The sequence below is a fragment of the Ctenopharyngodon idella genome, chromosome 13, assembly GCF_019924925.1.
Source record: "Ctenopharyngodon idella isolate HZGC_01 chromosome 13, HZGC01, whole genome shotgun sequence".
NCBI lineage: Eukaryota > Metazoa > Chordata > Actinopteri > Cypriniformes > Xenocyprididae > Ctenopharyngodon > Ctenopharyngodon idella.
The window spans coordinates 17,880,139-17,901,400 of NC_067232.1; the positions used below are offsets into that span (position 1 = coordinate 17,880,139).

At 35.8% G+C, this 21,262-nt stretch overlaps 1 protein-coding gene across 6 annotated transcripts in view; it reads left to right on the forward strand.

Annotated features, from left to right (window-relative positions):
• Positions 1–21,262, forward strand: part of adgrb3 (adhesion G protein-coupled receptor B3) — a 271,133-nt gene that overhangs the window by 83,761 nt on the left and 166,110 nt on the right. For 4 of the 6 annotated variants that reach the window (XM_051916328.1, XM_051916332.1, XM_051916329.1 and 1 more), the window contains exons 3-6: positions 8,082–8,192; positions 11,399–11,560; positions 16,286–16,450; positions 19,808–19,972. In XM_051916328.1, the coding sequence (XP_051772288.1) occupies positions 8,082–8,192; positions 11,399–11,560; positions 16,286–16,450; positions 19,808–19,972 (603 nt within the window). The remainder of the gene's footprint in view (positions 1–8,081; positions 8,193–11,398; positions 11,561–16,285; positions 16,451–19,807; positions 19,973–21,262) is intronic. The other 2 variants (XM_051916330.1, XM_051916331.1) reach the window with 2 other exon arrangements.

Genomic DNA, 21,262 nt, shown 5'->3' on the forward strand with positions numbered 1-21,262 from the left:
CTAAAATGCCTGTTTGAGCTGTTTTAACTGAAAGCAACTTGCACTGACATATCTTAAAATATGTCAGTGCCATTGTTTTGTCTCAAGATACAAAACCAGTTATGTTTTTTCTAGGGTACATTTATAAAAGCTACTTAAATGCCCTAATTGAACTAAGGCCTAATCCTGGCTTAATCTAAGCCTTGTCTGTGCAACCAGGTCAATGTCAGAATTATGAGATATAAACTCACAATTGCAAGTTATAATAACCGAATTGTGAGATATAAACTCGCAATTTTGAGAAAAAAGTCAGCTCACAGTTCTGACTTTATAACTCACAATTTCTAGTTTATATTCCACAATTCTGACTTGATAACGTGTAATTCCGAGTTTATAATTTGGAATTCTGAATTAAAAACTCACAATTCTGACTTTATAACTCGCAATTTCTAGTTTATATCCCATGATTCTGACTTGATAACGTGTAATTCCAAGTTTATAACTTGGAATTCTGACTTAAAAATTCACGATTCTGACTTTATAACTCGCAATTTCTAGTTTATATCCCACAATTCTGACTTGAAAACATGCAATTCCGAGTTTATAACTTGGAATTCTGACTTAAAAACGTATAATTTTGACTTTATAACTCACAATTTCTAGTTTATATCACACAATTCTGACTTGATAACTTGGAATTCCGAGTTTATAATTTTGAATTTTGAATTAAAAACCCAAAATTCTGACTTTATAACTCGCAATTTCTAGTTTATATCACACAATTCTGACTTGATAACGTGTAATTCCGAGTTTATAATTTGGAATTCTGAATTAAAAACTCACAATTCTGACTTTATAACTTGCAATTTTCTAGTTTATATCCCACAATTCTGACTTCATAACATTCAATTCTGAGTTTATAACTTGGAATTCTGACTTAAAAACTCACAATTCTGACATTATAACTTGCAATTTTCTAGACTATATCCCACAATTCTGACTTTATTACTCGCAATTTCTAGTTTATATCCCACAATTCTGACTTGATAATGTGTATTTCCGAGTTTATAATTTGGAATTCTGAATTAAAAACTCACAATTCTGACTTTATAACTTGCAATTTTCTAGTTTATATCACGCAATTCTGACTTGATAACTTGTAATTCCGAGTTTATAATTTGGAATTCTGAATTAAAAACTCACAATTCTGACTTTATAACTTGCAATTTTCTAGTTTATATCACGCAATTCTGACTTGATAACTTGTAATTCCGAGTTTATAATTTGGAATTCTGAATTAAAAACTCACAATTCTGACATTATAACTTGCAATTTTCTAGACTATATCCCACAATTCTGACTTTATTACTCGCAATTTCTAGTTTATATCCCACAATTCTGACTTGATAATGTGTATTTCCGAGTTTATAACTTGGAATTCCTACTGAAAAACTCACAATTTTGATTTTAAAACTTGCAATTGCAAGTTAATAGTCCACAATTCTGATGTTATAACTCACAATTGTGAGTTTATATCATTTCTTAGGAAAAAAAAGTCTGAAATGCGAGATATAAACTCGCAATTGCGAGAAAATAGTAAGAATTGTGAGATAAAAAGTCGCAATTACCTTTATTATTTATTTATTTCTTTTTAAATTCTGTGGCAGAAACAAGCTTTCATACTCTCCTCTCTACTCCCCTCATCCACGTTCTCTCATTCTGAGTGTTTTGGACAAAATAGCATCTCTTTTTTTGTCAGAACAAGCCTACATGTGATTTAGCTGCTCTTTAGCCACGGCACAGAAAGAGGGCTGGAGTCTGAATCACGCGGGGTGAATCCCTTTAGACAGCATGTCCCCTATTTTTCAAGTTATTGTCAGAGTAAAGAGCAGGGCTATCCATTCCCATCTACTGTGGGTAGAGAGCCAGCACATAGATAGCTGTCTGCTTGGACTGTAATATAGATAGCTTGGACGTAATCTATCATGGGTAGCTACTTTGGAGGACTGCACAAAATTCTTGCTGTTCCAGCATCAGAAGATGAACATTTGGGCTGAGCTTCATGCCTCTGGTTCATGTTTGATCACCACAGCTGCTATGGGCCACTGGCTTTGTTCTGACGGCACCCGTACTGAAACTCCGATGAAACAAAGGACAGTGGTAGTTGCAGCTGAGTTTTCTTGAACCATAAATCAAGCGAGGACTGTTTCTTTTTCTTTTTTTCTTTTGTGTGGCCCTGATCATCTCACAGGATGTTTTCTCTTCGTAGTTCAAGACCTCAAGAGCTTTGCACTACTGTTTTATCGTGCCTTCATTTATTTCAGCTACTTTTCAGATTGTTTTACCCCTAATTTCATTTTTTTTACATTACACTACCATTCAAAAGTTTAGCGTTGGTAGGATTTTTAAAAATGTTTTTGAAAGAAGTATCTGTATTTACTTAAATACAGTTAAAACATTAATTTTGTGAAATAATATTACAATTTAAAATAACTATTTTCTATGTTAATACGTTTTAAGATGTAATTTATTCCTGTTATGTCAAAGCTGAATTTTAAGCATCATTACTCCAGTCTTCAGTGTCACATGATCCTTCAGAAATATATATATACATATAGAGTATATGTTGGAACAAAGAAAAAGAAAAAAATATATGATTAAAGTATTAAAAGTATTTTATTATTTTAAAACTAGAATAATCTGCACAAGCCAAACATAAAAATGGGATATTGGGATCCAATGGTAAATTAATAAAATTTTTAGTTAGTTTTTCTCAAAAGTTATACTTGGTTACCAAGGAGACAACAGTGTCAGTGAAGAACATCTTGAGATGAAATATGAGAAATGTGAGGTGTGAAAACAACAAAGGAAAAACAAGCTAAATATCACTTGTGAACAGAATATTTTTTACTGTGTCATTTTAATCAAGCTGTAATTTTGACAAACAAGGAAAATGTGTGAAAAGATGTTTTTAGAAAACTATAGAACAATATCTATGAAATTTATCTTGGAAAGACAGATTTTGGCCATTTTATTTAAAAAATTAAACTATTAAGACTAAGAATGTGAAAAGTATGTTTTTAGGGTGTCATTTCCACAGGGTCAAAATGTGCCCACAGTTGAAGAAACATCCTTATGCGCTTTTTGTAGTGAACAGTTGTGTTGATTTCTAACGCTCTGACAGATGGACTGTCTCAGAGCAAAGGTCTCATGTGTGATCGCATATACCAAAGAGCTCTGTATTCTTCACAGTGCTCTTCACACTTCAAACATCACAGCTGCCTTGATTACAGCTTTCACCAGCACCTCTTGTTCAGTGATGTTGTGGACGTGTTTGATGAGCTCTTCATCAGCCGGGCCGCTGGGTGACATTTGTGGATCGAGCTCCGTGATTTCCACCCCTGACCTCAGCTGTGCTCACTATAAACTCACAAACAGATCTGTATTACAAACCTTTTTAATCTTTAAAATGTATGCTAAAGCTCAAGGATGATGCATAAAGACATGTGTCCCTTTAGATGGTCTGGAAAAGTCAATCGTATTGTAGAACTTTTAATCTGTTAATTGAAATGACCAAATTAAACACTTTAATATAACTAATGCATAATAATGCATGTAGGCATTTACTTATTGCATGTGATTTAAATTATAGGGAAAGAGTTTTAAAATTAAATAACAAGCTCTGTTAAAATAGTGCTAATCAGCCATGTAAGTGGTATTTGCTATATGATAGAGCTGCACAATTAATCATTAAAAGGTCGCGATCTCGATTCCTATCCTAAATTACAACTACCGGTATTCTGTCGATTAAACCTTTGACAAAATCACAGCGAACATTCAAATCTGCATTGCCGCTGACCAAGAGTATGAAACAGCTTCATAAACAGCCTTTTCAACCACACAGTATCATTATTTCTGTCACAGTAATTCAAATGAAGTACTGGGATAAAAGTTAATAGTTAGGATATAAACACTGATGTCTACAGTAGCGATCAAAATAGAGAAAATCCCCTTTTGAAAGGCGCTTCAAATAACAACTGTATCGATTACATTATTATGCCACTAGGTGGCGATAAGTCTTTTTCATTGAATCATTCATTCAAAAGATTCGTTCAAAACACTGATTCATTCAGTAATGAAACAAGTGAGGGACCCTATTTTAACGATCTAAGCGCATGGTCTAAAGCGCAGGGTGCAAGTGCACTTAGAGCATGTCCGAATCCACTTTTGCTAGTTTAAGGACAGGAAAAATGGTTGGTGCACACGGCGCATGGTCTAAAAGGGTTGTCCCTATTCTCTTAATGAGTAATGGGTGTGTTTTACAAAATTGCCCCATTGACTTTATAGTCTATTTCAGTTGCCTCAAAATAGTAACGCGCCAACAATGCGCCTGAACACACCTTGTTTTCAGACCAGCACGCCCATGGGTGCACAAATGGGCGCAAATGCATTTGCTATTTAAACAATGTGACGCAGGACGTGAAAATAACTACGTCGGGCTGAAACTAGCAAAAAAACACTCGCGGGTGTATGATAGGGCCCAATGTATTTATGAGTGAGTGATTGAATCATTCATTCAAGCCGATTTTTTAAAAAATTATTATTTTAAATTAATTAAGCATTTTAAATAGACTGCAGTAATTAACATTTTGTCGTGGGAGAATCGTGATCTCTATTTAAAAAAAAAAAAAAAAAAAAAACGTGATTCTTAATTCATCCAGCTCTACTATATGTGAATGACTATTAGCATCATTTACTTGACATTTCACTTACTTATGTCTGTTTGCTGATTGAAGGCAAATACCATGAATCCTACACAAATGAATCCCTATTTAAATAGTTATTTTTGATTTTTAAAAATGTTCTCCCCCTCTCTTTCTCTGACTCACTGTTGCTGTGGAAACATGCTATTGTAGAAGTGATGCTACAGGATTCATTAGGTCTGTAGAGAATTTGTGATTCTTCTTTTGAACAATTGAGACTCAATCAATGTAGCTTGATATAGTTTACTGTCTCTAATGGGAACGTCTCTCTCTGACAACATGGATGTGTTCTCTCCGATACCAAAGTTTGCCTGTGTCCCAAAAGATATTTTGTCATCTCTGCTGTAAAGAGCAGTATAAACCAGCCTGAATTTCCATGCTAGATCGGGCTAGTTCATTCTGGTTTAGTGCTGTGTCAATACTGCTCAGTTTCTGTAATCTAATTAACAGATATTATGGGGGAACCAGCGATCCCACAATGCTAGTGACCATATGGGTCTTTTCAGCTGAGAAAATGATGATTACAGCTTTCAGTGCTCAAAGATACAAAGGTACCTTCCTGGTGTTAAAGGGATAGTTCACTCAAAAATTAAAACGTGTTATCATTTACTCACCCTCATGTTGTTTCAAAACCGTATGACTTTCTTTCTCCGTGAAACACAAAAGAAGGAGGATATTTTGAAGGGGTCCAAAATAATTTTGGATTAGTCGTTTCCTCGATTTACTAAATCGTGCGCATGATTTACTATTTCGTTCCTAAGTGTGCGCACATTTAGCCTACTATTTTTTTTTTCCTGCATGTCATGTGCGGGGCTACGTATATGGCCAAAAAACACACAGACATTTAAAAAAAAGATATCTTTTTATCAAATTAAACTGCAACACAGCCCAATGCTTAGTGCATTTAGGCCTTTATTTATGGATGTGATTTAAAATTTAGTGAAAAAGTGTTCAATTAAATGACATGCTCTATTAAAATAGTGCTAATCAGCCACATAAGTTGTATTTGCAATATGTGAATGACTATTAGCTTCATTTACTTGACGCTTCACTTACTTGTGTCTGTTTTTTCCACAGAAGAAAGTCATACAGGTTTGTAACAACATAAGGGTGAGTAAATGATGACAGAATTTTCATTTTTGCGTGAACTATCCTTTTAAGAGCTAATTTCAATTTACTATATTACAAAACGTCTATGAAATTTTTGTCTGCAGCGAATCAAACAAATCAAAAAACAAAAAAAGTATTCTTTATACCTCTTAATTCAGCAGTGCATAAACATGAATCTGTCCAAATCATTTAGCAACATGTGAGATTGTATTCCACTTATGATGCAAGGTTTTATCCATTAATTTGTATGCTTATTTGTTTATTTACTAAGTTCTACTAGACAAAATGATTGAGAAACTATCCTGCTGTTCTCATATTAAAGGAATACTTCACCCAACAAATGAAAATGTTCTAATCTTTTACTCATGCGCTCCTTTTGTTGCTCTCAATGACAACGTTTCCGTGACCCTGTCTAAAGGTGCCATATATGTTTTGAGAGCTAGAAGAGGTTATGATTTTCAGTGAGCAATGACTCAAATGTCATTCAAAGCTTCACATAAAGCTATCAAAACACTTCAGAAGACTTAGCACAGGATGTATGGACTACTTTTATGATGCTTCTTTTTTTTCATTTGTACTCGTCATTATATGGCAAAAAACAAGAATGCTAGTATAAGTCAATTTTAACCTTTTCTGATCCACAGAAGAAGAAAAGTCATGTTTGTTTAGAACTACATGATTAAAATGTTCATTTTTTGGGTAAGCTAGTCGTTTAACAACCGCTTAGAGCTTCCATGCCAGGACTGTAGAAGTAGAACTTTTGGAAAATTCCTTATTTATTATCCCAACACACATTCCCAATTGTAATATCTTCAAATGTGGTTCCAGTGTGGCATTGTGTCAGAGTAATAAAAATGTGTTGCTTGAGGACAACCCCTTGCCACCCACACTAACAATGTTTTTGTGACTTATGTTGTAGTGTGACATTGCTATAATTTATACAGTATGTTTTGTGGGCATGGACGAGGCAGTGCTTTGAATGTTTCGTTTTGTTTTTTCTTTTTTTTTTCTTTTAAGTTGTACTGTAGAAAGCAGAAAGGGAGCGGGGAAATGCTCTAGGCCCACCTGTGTCAAGGGCAGAGCCATAAACATGTGTACGACCAAATGGCTCTTGCAGCCACAGGCCTGAAATCTTCCATAACTGCATTATATTCAATGTAGCTCTTAAATACACAGCCGGTGACCGTTCACCTCAAACCTTTGCTTCTCACTGTTGTAACATCAGGGTTTCTGTTCTTAGGGTGAAGTACTGTAGAAGTTGTTTGTCTTTTTCCGCTCACATCAATGAAGTAATTCCCAATTAGCAATGGAAGCATGGCTGTGTCTTGTTGCTTTTAATGTGTTTCAACTCCATCTATTGAAAACAAGACTGCAACTAAAGACAAAAGCAAAGGTTTTATACATGGATTGAGACAAGCAAAAATAGTTTCAAAAAGCAACTGGGGTAACGATTACACTCACGGTGAGGCTTTTCGAATCGGGAAGCTGTGTTTGTTTTTGACTAAGCACTTTTAATGAATTAATTGATATGAACAAAGTCAAATTAAGCATATTGTTGTGCTGAAAAGAGTGTAATTAATCCAAAACGAGCGATATACAGCTTAGCATACAATTGCGAGATAATTCATCTTTTGATATTCTGCTAGATATAGCAGCACATAATTCCTTTACTAATTCTGGGTCTTAACTAACTAATTATTCCAAAAGCCTGGATCTGTTGCAGGCACTGTGGATCAATCTAGCATGTCCATGACACCCCCCTTCCCTCGCCACCCCCCTTCCTTCCTCTGTGGCTTTCCAATGGCTTACACATTTTCCTTTCTCTTTTTTTTTATCCTTTCTTTTCTGTTCGTTTTCGGGAAGGGAGGGGAGGGGTGGAGGTTAATTCAACGTCTTGTTAAAAATCCAATGTAAGTTGATTTTGCATGTGTTTCTATGTGTCATAGCTGTGCTTCTAAGCTCAATTAATACTCCCAGCTCACCACTGATAAACCGTTCTGTGCACTGTTCTCTGCTTTCCTCGAAAGGCTAAAGATAAACAACAAGACTGACAAGTTAAATCAAGTTGTCCATGTGTGATATACTTTTATTTTGTTTTAAAGCCATGTACTGCGAGCCACCTCTACGTTCCAGAACTGTTCTTCTAAGCTCTTTTTTTCCCTTTTCTCTCTCTCTTTCTGAAGATTTGTATCAAAGCCTAGTTTTCATGAACCTCTATTCTGTCCCTAGAATATGGAATGATCGGAGAACATACTGTAAAAAGTCAGCGGCCAAGATCAGTACATGACACAAAGGGCCTACAGGAGCGAGATGAATCTGCTAAATTTATGGCACAAACTGGTAATACAATAGTTATGCTTCTTTCCTTTCCTATGTAAACTAAACTTAATTTTCATCTTAAGTCACTTGCATGCTATCTTCTGTACTGCACCTTTAAGTGACAATGTTTATTTATCATATTTATTTTCTGTCCCTCTTCCACTTTATTAATACGCTGAGAAAAACAGAATTGGCCATTTTTGCATACTGACGAAGATGCCCAATTGGAATTTCTGGTTTCTATTTGTTTTGACAGTTTTTATGACTTTAACCAGCAAAAGATCAAAGTAAATATAACCCAGACTTGTTTAAACAGAGATTAATTAAATGACAGTTTTTGGCTAACAGATTTAACAGTAAACATATGTGGTTATCCAGCTGTTTAGAGCCAAAATAACCCTGATATATTACCTTTTAAAGTGCCAAAAAAAAAAAAAAACATTACCTGTAGAAACTTGAAAATGTTTCTCTTTCTTTTCCTTTGCTTTAATTTCCCTGATTTTTTATTTTTTTTCTCCCCCCCTCTGCATGTACCCTATATGATTTACACCTATAATGGGGAGGGACGTTAAGCAGCCATCTTATTTTGTTTTAAGTTTTGCACCTTTTGTATATTTGTGACATTTGTGTAGCACTTAATATCATTTAAGTTGCAAATCATTGTGCATACTAAACCTTAACAACCTTGTTTCCATTCCAATCCAGTCTTTTTATGTGTTTGTTGATTTATTTCCATTTATAAATGAAGATCTGAACAGAAAGTCATTCACCCTACATTTAGTTTCTCATTTTCAGATTGTCTTAGTTGTTGTACCACTTCATCCAGAGTTGATCCACCTTTCAATCTAATCTAATCTCTGAGAATGGCAGAGAAAATTGTCCATATGTACCCAAGGGCATGCCAGTAGATTCTCTGGAAGTTAGAACAAACAAACCAATCTTGAGTGTACTAGCAACTAAAAAAGTTGCATACATTTTTTGAGCATATGATCCTAAATTATATATGGTCAATATGCTCAGTAGACTGTTCAACTCTTTCTTAAAAAAATAAAGTTTATTATATCCATTATTTGCTGATGACAGGCAAAATTAAAACATTAAATGTTTAAGTTCAACATTTTCCTTCTCATATTATCCCTTTATTCAGCATTACATGGCAATTGGATCATAATATTGTGGATATTGATAACATGTGCTTTTAGAGAGACAATGTTCTTGCTTATTAAATGTTTGGCAGTGTCAAAATTTCTCTGGAAATCAATTGTCTTATTAGTGTTTGGTTTAGCCATGCAATTGCTCATTGGGAATTACAGCCGATCCAGAGTGCAGTATTTAGTGAACACATATAAAGCACAAAGCTAATCTCTATGTGTTTCCCAGAAAGCAGCATATATGCTTTTTTAAACCAACAATTACATAAACTTTATTTAGCAATCATGTATTCTAATGCCAGCAAACAATGCCAATGATTGAATTGACATTACAGTTGGTAAATCATAATGTTTTTCAGCTCAGGAACCGTAATCAAACGGAACTTCTAACAGCCTCGATTGTTTGGATTCGACATAGAAAGTTCTTCCATCAAGTGAATCTCAAATGTGACCAGCGCTACTGAAAATTGCTGTGATCTGCTGAATATGCTGGGGGAAATTAACCCCGTTCCCTTCTTTCTCGACAATCTCCAATTCTAATTGATTTAGCTTCAAAGAGACAAGAAGCTTTAGCATAAATCCAGGAGATCTAAAAGAGTGAACCGCAGTCTAGTCTGAGGGCCAGAGGTCTGTTCTTCTGTGCAACCGTAGTTAGTAGAAAACTAACTCTCATCAAAGATCATTCTCTAACTTTTAGAAGCCATGTTGCATGCATTCTGCATAGTTTATCATATTTTATATATTTCATCTATTAGTTTCGTTTGCCTTTTTACTTTCAGTTTGTTTCATCTAATTGGTTGCATGCATGATTTTAAAATATAAATGACGTTAAACTTTAGTATTTCTTAGGATGCTAGAATAGTAAAAGCTCCTAATATGATATTTATTTTGTGGCCACACAGTAAAATCAATATGATCCTGCTTTGAATATGCATAGATGTATACATTATTAATAAATGCTTACAATCACGATTTTGATTGTCAACTGTCAATGTAATCTTTTAATATATTTATAAATTGTATTATGTTTAATGCCATTGTCCTATATGGGCCATCCTTGTCTAACCAGCAGCATAAATTTTCTCATTTGTGCCCCTGGAAATCTTCCTTCCTGCAGAGTTTAGCTGTGTCCGAATACAAAGGCAGATGTCTTGCTTCCCGGTCAGTCAATGATTTAACAGACAGTATGTCCGTATAAAGGTTTTTCCTAAGGAAACCGGTTTAGGACCGAGCTGTAATGCCATGTCTAATGATCTAGAACAAATTCAAGTGAGCTTAGAGATAACCTAATGAATATTTAATGCTTATTTCTCAGCTGAAATGGAATCATAAGTTATTAAGTTTTAAACTATATCATAAGTTATAAATTATTTTTATAAACTAAATTTCAATTGCTCTGTGAGACACCGTTTTTATTCTATTAACCAACCGCGCACAGAGGATTGTGAGAAATAATTAAAGAGACAGTTCACCCAAAAATTTTGGGTCTCCCTCGTGTATTCCAAACCTGAATGACTTTCTTCTATGGAACACAAAAGAAGATATTTTAAAACATTTTATGGACAAAAACAGACAGTCATACAAGTTTGGAATGAAATGAGGATGTGTAAATGATGACAGAACGTTTTTGGGTGACCTATCCCTTTAAGATCATGCCATTTCTGGTCAAAATAAGACCAGATGTAGTTGTCTTGGTAGACAGGATGTTAGCATTTTTCCGGTTTTGGACACAGCCTAGTTGTAACTCTAATCAAACACACCCTAACCAACTTATTAAGGTCTTCAGGATCGAAATTGATGTGTGTTTGAGCTAAACTCTGCAGAAAAGTAGCATGACTGGGCATCTCTGCTCTGGATCAATGAGCCCTGAAAGGCATTCAGGCAGGATCATATCAAATATGTGAGAAATGATGCTCCTTTTGAGCTCGTTCCACTATCTCTTAGAGCCTTTAAGATTTGCTGTGGCTTCTTAGTGTGTAACTTAGTGAGGCCCCTCCTGCTCCTACTGGCTCCACCCCCTCGGGGTGTCACATGACCATGTTACTGCTTTTAACTGGTGTCACCCTTCTCCTACAGGTGACCCTGGTGCTGAGGAGTGGTCCCAGTGGAGCTCTTGCTCAGTTACATGCGGTCAAGGGTCGCAGGTGCGAACAAGAACATGTGTCTCACCTTACGGATCACACTGCAGCGGCCCTTTAAGAGAATCCAGGGTGTGCAATAACACTGCCCCCTGCCCAGGTAGTGTTAGTCGCAAACATTGGACTGTCCTTCAGAATCTATATCTTTCATCTTCAGGGCAGAAAATTGCTGTCATTTTTTTATTCATTCATTTAATTATTTGCTGTCATTGCTTCATATTATGCTTTTATATCCAATGTATTATTATTTTTTTCATAATTATTATTTATCTTTGTGTCTGCTATGATTTTTTTCAGTCATTCATCTCGTAATTTGTTTGTTTAATTTTGCTTCATCAATTTTCTCATTCACTTGTCATTCTTTTTATGTTTCTCTTCTCAATGTATGACTTAGATAAGCTTTTTATATAATTCCAACACAAACCTTGCTCAAACACAAAGCGAACCTTGTCAGAAGAGTGTTTGTTGGTGCATGCAGATGAAAAATGTAGAAGAAAGGGTGAAAAGACTAATCTATCCCCCTGTGGCCAGGAAAGCGACCTGAATTACCCTCTTGTTTTAAAATCTTTAATTACTGGAGGTATCGACCTTTAATTCATCATTTTCGGAGGTGCCATCTTAATGGAGTTAGGCTCAACAATACTTCAGCGCCATTGAACATGCTGTCAGGAGCTAACTGGATTTTTATTTCAAGTAAAAGGGCATGAAAAGAGGCTTGTTTTTTTTTTTCTTCATCACAAGCTCTGAAAATGCAGTTCAGCTCTTTTAGGACTTTTGGTATCGGTAAATTAATGCTGTTTACACGTTACCTCAGCAGCATTGAACTTATGTCACAAGCTAACTGGATTTTTATTTTAAGTAAAAGGGCATGAAAAGAGACTTGTTTTGTTTACACCATTAGCTCTAAAAATGGCAATTCAGCTCTTTTAAGACTTTTTATATGGCTAAATCAATGTGGTTTACACAGTATTATTGATATGCAGCTTTTCCCTACGCCATGAAAAATACAAACCTTACTGACACATGTGCTAGATATACAGTGTGTGTGTGTGTGTATGTGTGTTTGGGGCTAGGGGATAGAATATACAGTTTGCACAGTATAAAAATCATTATGTCTATGGAAAGTCCCCATAAAATGCGTGTGTGTGCGTATTTGTATATGTATGGAAATTGTTACTGATAGTGAAATTATCTTCAGCTTTTATAATTTGGTTTGTAAAATAAACAGCAATATTTGACCACTATATATATACAGGGCTGGGTAGGTTACTTTTAAAATGTATTTCACTACAGATTACAAAATACATGTTTCAAAATGTAATTTGTAACGTATTTTGTTAGATTACTCAAGTTTTGTAACTTAATCTAAATACTTTAGAATACTTGCTTGGAATACCAGTAAGTATGTAACACAAAAAAAAAGGTGATTGCGAGTTTTTATCTCACAATTTTGACTTTTTTCTCAGAATTGCATGATATAAAGTTGCAGTTGCAAGTTATAAAGGCAGGATTGTGAGATACAAACTCACAAAATTTAAAAAAGAAGTCAGAATTCTGAGATACAAACTTTAAATTTTGAGAAAAAGTCAGAATTGCGAGAAAAGAAGTCAGAATTGTGAGATAAAAAGTCGCGATTACCTTTTTTTTACAATTAAAAGGGACTCCCAAACAACTATCGCAAATATCATCCAGTTAATGACAGGACAATTAAGATTCAAGGGTATGTAAGTTTTTGAATGGGGAATATTTTATAAATTTAGTCATTTTGTCTTGTTGAGTATATGTAAACATCTGTTATGTGAAATAGTTTATTCAGGACAGTACTAAATAAACATAACATGCAATTTTTATGATCCCTCTGAAGGGGTATGAAACTTATGAGCAGAACTGTAGCTAGGATGCTTTTGGAGTGTCAGAGTCGGAGAATCACCAATTGCTGTTTACATTATTTGCCTGTCACAGTTTACATGAATGTTTAAATGAAATAAATGACATTAAAATTCAAATTGATCACTTTGGTAATCTAAAATACTTTTCAGATGTAACTGTAATTTGATTACCACCCATTTAAAATGTAACTGTAATGAAATACAGTTGCTGAAATGTTGTATTTTAAATACGTAACTAAGTTACATGTATTACGTTACTCCCCAACACTGTATGTGTGTGTATATGTATATGTATATATATATATATATATATATATATATATACACACTACTATATATATATAGTCAAGCCAAAAATTATTCAGACGTTTTTGATATTTTTGGTATATGTTTACTAGTGGGTGCAGGACACTATTCATTTGTAAGTTCGTTCATGTAAGTGAGGATAGCAAAATAAAGTAAACTGTGACATATTATACCCAAAAATTCTTCATACAGTGGACTACCAGTAAAATTGATAAAAATTTGGAACCAAAAATTATTCAGACACTTTCACCTGACCATGTTTTGCTTAAGTGTTATCTGACATAATTAAGATTAATATTAAGATTAATTTTTTCTGACACAGTTTAACTGAGACCTTGTCATATTTTATTACCATTTTTTTTTTTTTAAAACTATAGTGAATAAACTGAATTAACGAATGAAATGTTCTAGGTGTCTGAATACATTTTATATATATATATATATAAAACTAAAGCACTAAAACAGCTATGAAATTACACTTTTTGCTCACAGTCAAGGGAAGGATTTATAAATGCTGCTAATTAACTTTCCTGCACATAAATTTAAGCAACATTAATGGAGCTGCTTCGCATCCAAGATTAAAGATGATTCTCACACTTGCTGTTGAGTGCAGAACTTTTCAAAACCATATCAAAAACTTAAAAGCATCTCAGATAAGTCTGGTGTTGGAAAATGCTCGGAGGCACATATAAATGACATAAGGCTAGACCACCGGCCCAGAGCTTAAAGGATTGGAAATAAGACCACCATGTCTCTTGAATGCTCAAATAAACCCATTTATTCCCCCTCTGGAATAGCTTGGACAGCAGCCTAATTGAGCACAACATTGCTTTTCTTTTGAGGTCAACCCTTATTTACATCATTTTACTGTATTATGTGGCAAAATAAAAGCATTTCTGGGATAAGTTATGCTCTAGCACACAATGCTTTCACACTACAGTATGTGCTTCATAGTTTGGGAGAGTTCATATAGTTGGCCATATATAGTCGAATTCCTCTCTTGACATCTTTTTACACCGGAGGTCTCCAAACTCGGTCCTGAAGAGCTGCTGTCCTGCAGAGTTTAGCTCCAACTAGTTCCAACACATCTACTTGAAAGTTTCTTGTATGCCTAATGAGACATTGATTAGCTGGTTCAGGTGTGTTTAATTGGGTTTGGAGCTAAACTTTACAGAACAGCAGCCCAGGACTGAGTTTGGAGACCTCTGCTTTACACAAATAATAATAAAAAAAAATGGTCAATTTATTTAAAGAAAAAAATAATAATAATTATGTTGTATTGTTGAAGACAAATTCTCAAGTTTTGTTTTTGTTTTTCGTTGATAAGTTAATAACTTACGCTATGGGTTAGTGAGATATTTTAATGTTTTGAAAGACGTTTCTTTTCCTCACCAAGGCTGTATTTATTGATTTAAAACTACAGTAAAAACAGTGTTATTGTAAATATTTATTATTTATTCCTGCTATGATTTTTCAGCAGTCATTAATCCATTACTTAAGTGTTTAGAAATCATTCTAATATGCTGATTTGGTGCTCAATTAACATATGATAGTATTATCAATGTTCAAAAGATAGTTAATTTAAGTTAGAATGTTCAAAAGAACAGCATTCAAATGAATTTTCTTGGTAAAAATGTAAAAGATTTTACTGTCACTTATGATCATTTTAATGCATCCTTGCTGAATAAAAGTATTAATTTCTTTTAACAACAAAAATTAAAAATCTTACTGAACCCAAACTTTTGAACTGTAATGTAGCAAGCTTTGAAATAACTTAGAATTGGACAGACTTTGTAGACAACAAAACATACTTTTTATAAGCCTATTTATTTTGCTATTCCAACTATGCACAATTTTGGAGATAGTTGCATTTTATTATTTGCATTGATTTAACCTATTTTTGGTTCACAACCCCCCAGTTTAAAAAAAAAAAAAAACTTGTCAAGTCCATCGGTATACCTTTAAATACAAGTCAAAAGACATAGACACTATTTTGTGACATCACCTTTTATCTCCTTATAGATGAGAGTCCAACAGCAAATAAAAAATCTTCCTGTTAATGGCAAAGTTATTGAGCTGGTTTTTGCGAAGACCGGCTTTCCATGAGTGCTTCAACGAGAGTTTGTTTTTAATTAATGCTCTTTGAGTGGGACTGGAGTTTTCATTATACAGTAAGAGCATTAGAGAGGGGGATTTGACGTTTGGAGGGGAAACTGTGCCCAGCAGTCTTGACACTGATGACTGGATTAAGCCCCAGTAAGTGCACGCGCAGAACGCACACCTGGGACTTTGATAAGTACGCTAAGAGAACCGAGACGAATGCAGCACGGCTGCGGCAGCCCTCCCGGCGCGTCTTTCATCACGCAAAGACAAAAGAATGTCATCAGCCGTGGTGCTCGGGATGGGAGTGGAGTGGGAAAGGTAAATTGTAAAGAAAAGGGGAAATGATGCAGTTGTTTTGATTCATTGCGGCTGTGTAACAGCTGTTGATAAACAGGCTCACTGAGCAGCCAGAGTCAGTGCTGGAGGTGTTTCACTGCTGCATTTGAATGAGGTTGTGTGTGGGTGTGTGTGTGTATGTGTGCCATGAGCGGAGTGTATGTGTCTTAACTCTTGTTCTCTGTTGGCAGTGCACGGTGTGTGGGAAGAGTGGTCTCCATGGAGCCTCTGCTCTTTCACCTGTGGGCGGGGTCATCGCACCCGCACTCGGATGTGCACTCCACCCCAGCACGGAGGAAGAGCGTGTGATGGACCCGAGACCCAAAGCAAACTCTGCAACATTGCCCTCTGCCCAGGTCTGTCTGCTTTAGATGCACTGCCTTCTCCAATCTTCATATCTCAACTTGCCTCTTCTCGCATCATCTTGGCTCATTCTGACTCCCCTCACCTCATCTTGTGTGTGCTCTTCTCTTCTGTTGTCTCCTTTTCTCATCTTGTGTCTCTTTTTGTGTTCCATTAGTTTACTTCTATTTTCTTGTCCTCTCATTTTGTCTCATCTTGTCTGTGCTCTTCTTTTCTTTTCTCATGTCATAACTTCTAATCTCACCTCATCTTTGTTTCTCATCTCATTCTTTTTTGTCCCTTCCCTTCCCTTCCCTTCCCTTCCCTTCCCTTCCCTTCCCTTCCCTTCCCTTCCCTTGCCTTGCCTTGCCTTGCCTTGCCTTGCCTTCCCTTCCTTTCTCTGCCCTTCCCTACCCTGCCCTGCCCTATACCATACTCCACCCTACCCTTCACTTCTTCTCTTGTTATTCCTTCTATTCTACTCTCTATCCTTTTTTCTCATTCCACATCTTTTCTCTTTTTGTCTCATTTCTCTTGTTTCTCTCCTTGTTCCTTCTCCTTTTGTCTTCTCTTTCTTTCTCATCTTGACTCACCCCTCTTCTCTTCTCTAACGAGTCATTCTTTCTCTTTTCCGAATCTGATGCCTCCATATCCATTGAGCCTCAAATCTTTTAATCTCACCTCATCTCATCTGTTTCTCATCTCATCTCATTCTTTTTTTTGTCTCATCTGTTCCCTTCCCTTCCCTTCCCTTCCCTGCCCTATACCCTTCCCTTCCCTTCCCATACCATACCATACCATACCATACCATACCATACCTTCCCTTCCCTTCCCTTCCCTTCCCTTCCCTTCCCTTCCCTTTCCTTTCCTTTCCTTTCCTTTCCTTTCCTTTCCTTTCCTTTCCTTTCCTTTCCTTTCCTTTCCCTTCCCTTCCCTTCCCTTCCCTACTTCTCTTGTTATTCCTTCTATTCTACTCTCTTTCCTTTTCTTTTCTCATACCACATCTTTTCTGTTTGTCTCACCTCTCTTGTTTCTCCTTGTTCCTTTTCCTTTTGTCTTCTCTTTCTTTCTCATCTTGACTCACCCCTCTTCTCTTCTCTACAGAGTCATTTTCTCTTTTAATCTTTAATCTTTTAATCTCACCTCATCTCATCTTTGTTTCTCATCTCATCTCATTCTTTTTTGTCTCATCTTTTCCCTTCCCTTCCCTTCCCTTCCCTTCCCTTCCCTTCCCTTCCCTTCCCTTCCCTTCCCTTCCCTTCCCTTCCCTGCCCTTCCCTTCCCTGCCCTGCCCTGCCCTGCCCTGCCCTGCCCTGCCCTATACCATACCATACCCTTCCCTTCCCTTCCCTTCCCTTCCTTACTTCTCTTGTTATTCCTTAAATTCTACTCTTTCTTTTTCTTTTCTCATCCCACATCTTTTCTCTTTTTGTCTCACCCCTCTTGTTTCTCTCCTTGTTCCTTCTCCTTTTGTCTTCTCTTTCTTTCTCATCTCGACTCGCCCCTCTTCTCTTCTCTACTGAGTCATTCTCTCTCTTTTCCAAATCTGATGCCTCCATGTTCCCCTGAGCCTCTTGCTTTTCTAGCCGTTCTCTAACCGTAATCAATTTTGTTGTAAATTGAAGACCACTCCACTAATTTGGATGCGGTTGTGAGCCATCGTCCTCCGAGAATGATTTGGTGAAATTAGGCCTGACATGGAAGCCCCTCAATGTTTGATCCCGTCTATAAAGAATCAAAGCTCATCTCACATGGAGGTGGCTCAGGGGAGTAAGCAGCAGCTGCCAGCGGTGGAACATTACAGGATCAATTACGGAATAGTTTATTACATGGGACAAAATGGATGCACTCACAAGGCTTCTTGGCATGTGGAAAGCAGCCACGTGTGGTGTGCAATAAAACCCACAAGGCTGAGAGAAACACCGTTTCATATTCAACCTAGAATAGAGCTGAAGTAAAAATCACTTAAGCACAGTCACCTGTGAATGATAGCCTCTTTAACTATGCTGAGTTTCTATACACTGTAGATGGGTAAGTACTGTAACAGATTGTCCAATCTTGGTCAGCTTTGTTTGTCTCATGCTTTAAAAGTCTCGTCCCATTCAGCAAAAAAGAGGCAATTAGCCCCTCTTTACACCTCTGTGTTGTGTTTTGTAGCGTCAGCTCACCCGGAGCTTGTGCTGTTGCCAAATTCTGGCTTGTATATTTTAGTCTGAAGCTTTTAAAGTTGACCTCAGAGCTCACGTGGAAAACAAGGAAAAGCCTCCACCGTTTTCAACAATTTTCTTCTGGATTGGGAGTGGAACACATTACAAGCACAGAATATTCAATATAAGACTAGCTTTTACTGGGTCATGTTGGCTAGTTAGCGAGCTATCTAAGGCACTCAGGCAGTATTATTACCTCTTTCCCCGGGGCTAATGGGGTTATTCAGGCTGACAGTAGCCCTAATTCCAAATGTATGTGATTTTCTTCTTTCTTTCTCTCTCTCCCCTCTTTCTCTCTGTTTCATATATCATTTCTGTCCTGATCCTGATTACATTCTAATTGAAGCACTCATGTTCAAAAAATTGTGAATTTTTCAATACTAGCAAAAATTATATAAAAGCAAATGTTCCATATATGGGAAAATTAACCTTGAAAGGTGAAATGTGCCGTTTCTGTTCCAAACAGAATTTCAAATATAACTAGATTATTTATATTATATAACTAGATATTTATCTTATAGAGATAATAGTGAAAACATGAATAGTGCTTGCTTATGCAAAAGCTATACCACCATGATGCAAGATTGTTGTGTGTGGTTGCCAGGGCATTGCTATGCTATGTGATTGCTAAGGAGTTCACAGTTGTGGTTGCTAGTCAAAAAAAGTCCCTCTATGGGATTTTTTTTTTTTTTTTTGCTTGTTTTATTGTCCAAAATCACAACTACTACTGCATAGAAAAGTAATTGCACCCCTCTCCTTGATTTGTTTAAATGCAATGCAAAAGTACTAAAAAGCACTAATGTTTTAAAGCATTTGTGCATATGGCAGAAGCTATCCAAAGCATGGTATTGCATTTTATTAGTCAATGCATTCCCTAGGAAGCAAACCTATGACCTTGGGGTTGCAAGCGTCAAGTGTTTTATCATTCTCATAGTAGAACCGGGAAAACAGATTGCAGTTCCATTTGGTTCCACTAGTGGCACAGAAATTACACACTTCACCTTATATTAGGGCATATATATAGGAAATTTTGGTTTAATCAGAATATTCTGAACTTAAATGTTCCAAAGCTAACTTAAGAAAACTTACTTCTCTCTTCTCTCTGCCATATTTTCTCTTTTCTATTTGGGATGCTGTTTTTGCGTTCTGCATGGGTGCCCACAGTGGACGGGCAGTGGCAGGAGTGGAGTGCATGGAGCGATTGCTCGGTGACCTGTGCCAACGGAACGCAGCAGAGGAAGAGGCAGTGTTCAGCGGCTGCTCATGGGGGATCTGAGTGCAGAGGACATTGGGCGGAGAGCAGAGAATGCTCCAATCCTGAGTGTACAGGTACGACTGAGGTTTCTTCTGAATCTCATTAATTCAAAGGGCAATCTATGTGTATATTTTTCTTTCAGTATCCAAAAAAAGAGAAAGGACAGTTTTAATGACTCCATGAAGTAGTTGATGACCATGTTTATTATTGTTTATTGAAACAGGAAGTTGGATTGAGTCAAATCAATGGCCTTGTAGGTTAATGCACAACTGGTATGGATGGAATTTTCAAGTATTTTATTTTATTTTTTTGTATCATAAAAAAATAAAATAAAATAGTTTTGAATCACACCATTCAAAAGTATCAAAATACATTGCAATTCAGACATTGAAAACATGATCATCATAGAAGATTGAAAATATGTACAGTATACATAAGTGAAAAGATCGGAATAATTGCGTTTTTTTTTTTTTTTTTAAGGTTTTTGAAATAAGTTTTTTTTTTATGCTCACCAAAACATTTATTTGATCAAAATACAGTAAAACAGTAATATTTTGAAATATTATACAAGCCAGAATTTGATCCTTCAGAAACGATTCTAATATGCTGATTTGCTGCTCAAGAAACATTTATCATTATTATCAATGTTGATATTAGTTTTTGTGTTTTGTGTTTTTTGGCTTAATATTTTTGTGGAAACCATAATACACTACCGTTCAAAATTTTAATGTAAGATTAAAATAATAATACTTTTATTCAGCAAGGACACATAAAATCGATCTAAAGTGACAGTAAAGAAAAAAAAAATCTTTCTATTAATCAAAGAATGTATCACGGTTTCCACAAAAATATTAAGCTGCAAAAAAACATTTTCAACAATAATAATTTCTTAAGTAATAATATTTGAGTACCAAAAATAATTGATAAGAAGTAGGGGTGTAATGGTACACAGAAGTCGCGGTTCGGTACATACTTCGGTTTTGGGGTCACAGTTTGATACGAGTTCGGAACAACAGGAAAAAGCAACAAATCCCCAACACTCAAAAAAATTAACTTTTACTATTGTTAGTTTCACTCAAACCATCCTTGTTCACATTACTTAAAAAAGAGTTGTTTTCTACTAAAAGTGAGTATTGTCAGCTTTACTTAAGTGTTTGTTCAGTCTGCTTAACATTGCTGAGTGAAACGCACAAATTACTGACATAACTAAAGCCTGACATAACTAACTGGGCAGTGGATCCGTAGTTCCCAGAATGCTTTGCAAGGGACTGCATTAGGAGAGTAAATTTAGGGATTAAAGTGCTATTTTATGTTTTTCAGTAAAGGAAAAGATGTTGTTAGTTTATATTAGTGTTTAATGTTCA